The 6,959-nt window shown below is 35.4% G+C and overlaps 2 protein-coding genes across 2 annotated transcripts in view; one reads left to right on the forward strand and one right to left on the reverse strand.

Moving 5' to 3' along the window:
* The window catches only part of rbm27 (RNA binding motif protein 27), a gene marked incomplete at its 3' end in the record, with an annotated part of 14,907 nt that extends 13,461 nt beyond the window's left edge, over nucleotides 1-1,446 (reverse strand). The window contains 1 exon segment of the mRNA XM_014018993.1: nucleotides 1,269-1,446. Coding sequence (XP_013874447.1) covers nucleotides 1,269-1,327 — 59 coding nt within the window.
* A 226-nt stretch (nucleotides 1,447-1,672) lies between these two features.
* The window catches only part of lars1b (leucyl-tRNA synthetase 1b), a 29,025-nt gene continuing 23,738 nt past the window's right edge, over nucleotides 1,673-6,959 (forward strand). The window contains exons 1-11 of the mRNA XM_014018994.1: nucleotides 1,673-1,786; nucleotides 2,018-2,139; nucleotides 2,356-2,443; nucleotides 2,971-3,051; nucleotides 4,708-4,848; nucleotides 4,967-5,128; nucleotides 5,368-5,480; nucleotides 5,594-5,657; nucleotides 5,921-6,009; nucleotides 6,137-6,362; nucleotides 6,597-6,684. Of these exons, the coding sequence (XP_013874448.1) occupies nucleotides 1,781-1,786; nucleotides 2,018-2,139; nucleotides 2,356-2,443; nucleotides 2,971-3,051; nucleotides 4,708-4,848; nucleotides 4,967-5,128; nucleotides 5,368-5,480; nucleotides 5,594-5,657; nucleotides 5,921-6,009; nucleotides 6,137-6,362; nucleotides 6,597-6,684 (1,180 nt within the window). The 5' untranslated portion in view covers nucleotides 1,673-1,780. The remainder of the gene's footprint in view (nucleotides 1,787-2,017; nucleotides 2,140-2,355; nucleotides 2,444-2,970; nucleotides 3,052-4,707; nucleotides 4,849-4,966; nucleotides 5,129-5,367; nucleotides 5,481-5,593; nucleotides 5,658-5,920; nucleotides 6,010-6,136; nucleotides 6,363-6,596; nucleotides 6,685-6,959) is intronic.

The raw sequence follows: 6,959 nt of genomic DNA on the forward strand, positions 1-6,959 counted from the left end.
GTTGTTTTTGTATAAATTTATGTAAAAATATCTTTACCTATTGGCTGTTTTTCAAAAGACAAAATTGCTTAAAATAAGGTTTAAAAAAATCTGAACTTTAGCTATTTTGTCCAATCTGTATGTCACCTTTTTCAGTGTGAAAACAATCTAAGTTTGTACAAAGGAGGCATACTTGTGATGTTTTGGAATTGTAGTTCAAATGTCTTTGTGTCGGTTTCACATTATTTTAATATCATTTTTTATAATAAAGAGAAAGACGACTACAGACATATAAAAACTATTGTGTAATAAAGTATATTCACATCTGCCATTTGGCAATTCCTTGGGATTTAAAGGGTATAACTGCCAAATGGCAGAGGCCTGGTAGTTCTGGTTTCAAATATACTTAAACAAACAAACAAACAAACATGTGTTTGTCTTTCTTTACAAATCATTAAATTGGTCTAGAAAAGCAGCTTTGGAGGAGCAGGTTTGCTGACCAAACAAACATTTAAAAAAAGAGATACTGAACTTTACTGAGATAAGTCGTTGATGAAATGCAGAGGAAAAATACATAAAAAAGTGTCACTAACAAACACCTGCTGGTTAAAGTTACAACTCAGTACGTGACTTATTAAACATTAACACAGCATGTTGTTTTTTTCCATGGATGTTAAAAATAGTTTTACTGTTTGGCACCACATGTAAACAAACAAAAGTACACAAAATGGCTCATCTCATGCCCCACTTACTGATAGATAACAGACAAATGCAAGCGTATATAACTAATATCTAAACTTTAATATGAAGTTACATATTTTTTAATTATCATTATGTTACCAAAAATAACAAAATAAAAGCTAGAAAAAATGTTATATATGCAACTTTTAAACCTCTGTCAGGTGTTTTATTTCATCAAAACATTTACGTGAAACATTAAAATAAATTGTACAAATATGGTTACTGAAAGAGCTAACTTATAGTGAAGCTGAACGCAGCACAAATAAAATCACAACGCTGTGTATTAATAACACTAGACTAAATGTGCTGCAATGAATGCTCAAATAATGAAACAAACGTATATATCTACATTATACGAGGCACATTTTAAATGCAACATGAGAAGTATCAGATTCTTAACCAGTAGCCACAACTAAAGGCCAGCTAGCGGGTTTGCTGGCTGGCTAACTCGTGTAAGAATCGGCCATCTGATTTTAGCACACCCCCATTGATGGCTCGCTAACTAACGTAGCACGCAAGCTAAATGTCATTTCCAGTTCAACACTCACATTGGCTCCAGGAGTTTTGCCAGCCACGACTTCAGAGCTTCGACATTTTCTATGATCATCGTGAGAAAGACTGTAATATTACCTATAAACAGAAAGCGCGCTTTGACAACCCTACTTTCATCGTCTATATATTAATAAGCTTTAAGGCCTTCTGTCTCTCTTCTGGCAGGTCGAGRAAAGTGATTTACGGCATGGCAACACAAGCCGAGTTGTCGTAATGCAGGAGATCCCTTAAAAATAACTATTGAAATAAAAATGAGCGGGTACGCCTTTGATTTTCAAAGGTATTTCAATTAAATTAAAAAATAAAATGTTTGAAATAAAATATGACTTTGTTTGACGACTTTTGACGCTACGTCAAAGACGAATAGGAACTACATTTCCCATGAAACCCTGCGAAAATCTGTGTGTGTCATCATCTGTGCACCGGTGGCGTGGGRTCCTTTTGACAGACTGTTTCTGCCTTTTCTTTCCTATTAAACGGTAGACTAAAGCACACATTTTTAGACAGGATGACGGTAAGTATATTCTTTAAACAGTTCATATAAGTTAATAATGAAAAACATTGTTTTTATTTCAATGTTTTAACTTATTGTTGCTCTTATAGCTAAGTCAGAACTAGCATGAGCTCTCGAACCAGCTGTACGTAAAACAAATGTGATCGTATAGTTCGTGTGTAAAGAAATAATCTGTATTCAATTTACATACGATACATTTGATCTGTTGTAACTTGCATTTATTGTCTGAAGGAACGAAAAGGAACTGCGAAGTTGGACTTTCTCAGAAAGATTGAATTGGAAATTCAAGAGAAATGGGAGAAGGAGAGAGCATTTGAGCGTGATGCACCATCAACTGTTGGAGAAAGCTCCAAGTGAGTAGTCATTTTAAATAATTTTGTTTTAGAAAAAACTAGCTTTGCAATCTAAAACACTCAGTTTTTATTGGTGTAATGCTGTTTCTGTACCTGATACTAAAAGTTAGTGTTCTTTGCACAAGTTTGTCAGCAAAAAATGTTTTATCAGAAACTTTTATTGTCATTTCCCAGTCCATATATTAATTAATCATACCCCTCTCTGTTTCCTTCCAGCAAAAACAAATACTTTGTGACCTTCCCCTATCCTTACATGAATGGTCGATTGCATCTTGGCCATACTTTTAGTTTGTCCAAGTGTGAGGTGAGTTTGTGTTGTCATTAAACAGAGATAAACACAGACGAGGTTCAAAATAATACATTTAAATACATTTAAAAATAACAATACTGGATTGCACAAATTAAGACATTTATGTACAACGTGCCTGGACTGGAATACATTTGGACAAATTAAAGATCCTTAAAAGAATGAAAAGGACCTTTTATCGTTAATGCTTGAGTCTTAAATAAATGACAGCTGTGGTCGTTTTGGTCAAAACTTGGAAATAATATGCACTACCATGTCAGATTTTATATCTGGGCCTGTAAAACTGAAAGAGTTACAGCCATAGTTTTGTGTTTGTGTTCGCTGAAATCAACCAAACTATTAGAGGTTAAAGCGACAAACAYTGGGAGGTCGGGGAATTTAAATATTTTATAACATAATAATTATATGTAAATAATACTGTTCATAAAAATAGGTGGACCACATTTTATTAAAATATTTAAAATACTCAACCGTTGGGTGAAGTGATAAACACAAGCCTCTCCTTRTCTGATTTGTTTTTGTAGTTTGCTGTTGGTTACCAGTCTCTGAAAGGGAAGAAATGCCTCTTTCCATTTGGGCTSCACTGCACAGGAATGCCAATTAAGGTTAGTGTGTCGTCTTCTTGCATTACATATTAGAATCATGTTGCAGCATTTGCAAATCTGCTTTTATTTTAAGATTTTGTCAATGGGATGACTGCTACCAAAAATATATCTAGATTCTATTGGGAAAAACTGAAATCTGACACAATTTTATACATCCATATATATTTTTAATCTAAACAAACACAACATGTTGAATGTCCAAAGAAAGTGAACAAATGATCCTAACTTAATGATTATTCTTAAACAATCATAAACCCATTAATTGTTCCGGAGTCTGCTTTAATATCATTAAGTACCGGAGTTACACATTTTTAATTTGTCAAACAATCCCAACACAACCATCCACACAAAGGTGTGTGAAGTCATGTGGCTGGGAGTCTGTATAAACCTGTCTGGATGTGTAGGTAGCATGTGTTTTAAAGTTCAGCCGGGCTGCATTAACTAATATATTCAGGGGTTATTTATCTGATTTAGAAAGGGAAATATATTGTGATTGATGGAGTTCAATACAGCTCCCAGCTCAGCATTTCTGCAAGACTGCATCCTCATCCTCATGAAAGCTGAGATGGATGACTGTAATTTTGTCTGTGTGCAGGCTTTTAATGGATAAACAGCAGCAGAATCATTTTTAACAATATTCCAACAAATTAAAGAAAACTGTCAAAATCTCTCTTCACTGGATTTTTTAAGGGAACAGTTTTTTATTTTGACACCATGTGAAATTGGTGAAAAAGTTACCCTGTTATGTTTGTTTTCTTTTCCTCTTGACATTTATTTAATGATYCCATGATTGCATATCAAAAAGAAATCAAAAAAAGATGTCAGGGAATACAAAGAAAATCACCAATGGGCAGAATAAACTTGTCTGATTTGGAAAATTTCACAGAAAACACCAAACTTTACATCAGTGGTTCCCAAACTTTTTGTCTTCTGATCCACAAAATATTCATGGCAAAAACTTGTGACCCCAAATATTACTAGTCTGAGTACATAAACTTTGTTAATAACCCTAAAAACACAGGCAATCTAAACAGCTTGTACACAAATATAAATACTTATTTATACGTTTTTGTGTTTCTGTAATAATTATAGGGAAAATATTACATCAGCAATAATTTTATTACCCTTTAAATTGATTTCTGGAGATTATCCAAGGTGCTTCATGACCCATAATTGGGTTCCAAGCCCAACTTTGGGAACCAAAGTGCAGTGGTTCCCAAACTTTTCAGCTTTTGACCCACAAAATAACAGTAGCAGAGACCTGTGCCCACAACTGTTTTTGGATGATAAACATTTGAATCAGGTCAACCAATCATGGGCATAGTAWCAATATTTATTATTKTAAATGTATCCATTTTAAATACACTAACCTCACTCCTTTGTAACAACTAAGGCAAAAATGTAARTAATTCAGAAAATCTTTTCAGGACCCCACCTTGATGTTTCGGGACCCCACTTTGGGTCCCGACCCCAACTTTGGGAAACACTGCTTTACATCACACTCACACAGTTTAATGTAACAAAACATGTTCATTTTAGCAATGTAATTAAAACTTACATTTTGCTATACTGTAAATATTCCATAGGTATTCCTGTTAATTTCTTGCTGTAAAAAAATCTAACTTGCAGTCAATTAATCCACATTGTTTCTGTCAGGCCTGTGCAGACAAGCTGAAGAGAGAAATGGAGCTGTATGGAACCCCTCCACAGTTTCCAGATGAGGKGGAAGAGGAGGAGAAGGAGAAGCCACAGATCTCTGATGAAATCATTATCAAAGACAAAGCAAAGGGCAAGAAGGTTAGTACCTGATCTTATCTTCAAACTTGACTAAATTAAATACTTAGGAATATATTTGTTTTTTTTAATACTTTATTACACACACAATAGATTTTAACCCTAATCTATTTTTTGTCAGAGTAAAGCTGTGGCCAAATCTGGATCTTCCACTTTCCAGTGGGACATCATGAGGTCTTTAGGCCTGAATGACCAGGAAATTGCCAAGTTTGCCAATGCTGAACACTGGCTCGAGTACTTCCCTCCTTTGGCTGTTAAAGACCTCAAACAGATGGGAGTCAAGGTAACTAAATATAATGATTGAACTGTCACACAGCTGTTTTTCTATGTTTTCTTTTTTTTTTGCTGATTGGGTTTGCATTTTTTGAAAGATGGACCAGCACCTTATGAGGGGTCATGCTCTGCTAAATMTGTTTGTCATTTTACCAAGACGCACTGTTCAGAAAACTACAGTAGAKTTTATTTTAAAATGGTTTTTATGGAACAGCATGTAAATGCTTGTGCTATATTGATATTTCCCAGGTGGATTGGAGGCGTTCTTTCATCACCACAGATGTGAACCCCTTCTACGACTCCTTTGTCAGGTGGCACTTTAACACGCTGAAAGAGAGAAAGAAAATCAAGTTTGGCAAAAGGTAAGGGAAACGATGAATACACTTTATGATTGATTTCACGGTCTTGTAGAATAATTAATTTCGAATTTTGTTTTTTAAGCATTGCAACGTGATAAATATAAAATTTTCTGCAGGTATACCATCTACTCTCCTAAGGATGGACAGCCATGCATGGACCATGACAGGCAAACTGGAGAGGTAGATTTATCTAGTTTTATGTCAACTTCAAACTGTAAAATATTGCACATGCTAAATCAACAGTTATTATTGGCAGTTTGGGGTAGAATAGCCGATTTGTTTCAGTAATTTGCCTTGTCCCCAAATGAGAATACTTCATGATCCCATATGAGTTGATTCACTCATTATTTTTATTTTGATTTTTATTCACATTTATTAAACAGTGGTGATTCCAGAGCTGCTGCTGGTTGATTCTTTTTTTAACATTTAGATGTCTTTTGCAGGGAGTTGGACCTCAGGAGTACACGCTCATCAAGATGAAAATTGTTGAACCGTACACGGCAAAATTCAAGTCTAAAGTCTTTTATAGCAGGTAACGAGCCTCGAACACTTAAACCTGTTCCCTAATTAACAGAACACACACCCATGCCCATTAAGATGTTAATTTCCTGTTGTCAAAGTTATGTTAGTTATATTGGCACTTTTTTTCATCCCCACAGCGGCATGAAAGGCAAAAACATCTTTCTGGTGGCTGCCACACTGAGACCAGAAACCATGTTCGGTCAGACCAACTGCTGGGTGAGACCCGACATGAAGTATGTCGCCTTTGAAACAACTAGTGGAGACGTCTTCATCTCCACCAGCAGGTCTGCCAGAAACATGTCTTTCCAAGGCTTCACCAAGGAGAACGGAGTGGTGCCTGTGGTCATGGAAATACTGGGACAGGTACTTTTCTTTCTCCTGTTTCCAACTATAGCATTTAAACAAATCAGTTATTCTATTATTCATGCAAGTCACCCTGTTTAACATCAAAATTCAGATACTGCCGTCTACTATAWTGTGTGTATTAAGTTTGAGTGGGTTTCTTTTAAATTTTGTCAGACTAAAGGAAAATAACTTTTGTCTCTCGAAGTCTGAATCAAAAAAGATGTTTAAGCATTTCTGTTTTTGTTCATCTAGGACATCCTTGGCTGTGCCCTAAGTGCTCCTTTGACCTCCTACAAGATTATCTATGCTCTGCCTATGCTCACTATCAAGGAGGACAAAGGTACAAACTAAAAATAACAAATTTAATTATTTAGTCTGATCTATATGTGAGGAAAAGTTACGGTATTTGACTTTAAAAGACTCAAAATTCCTCACACCAATGGCACAGTAGTTCATAGGCTTGTTTGCTGGTGTGGCGAGAAGGGGGTCTCTGCAGTCACTAAGCGGGAGGTTTTTGGTGCCATGATTGGTCTGTTTGAATTTTGTGGGAGGTTCTATCTATCTATCTATCTATCTATCTATCTATCTATCTATCTATCTATCTATCTATCTATC

Source organism: Austrofundulus limnaeus, unplaced genomic scaffold (genome assembly GCF_001266775.1).
Source record: "Austrofundulus limnaeus strain Quisiro unplaced genomic scaffold, Austrofundulus_limnaeus-1.0 Scaffold207, whole genome shotgun sequence".
Lineage (NCBI taxonomy): Eukaryota > Metazoa > Chordata > Actinopteri > Cyprinodontiformes > Rivulidae > Austrofundulus > Austrofundulus limnaeus.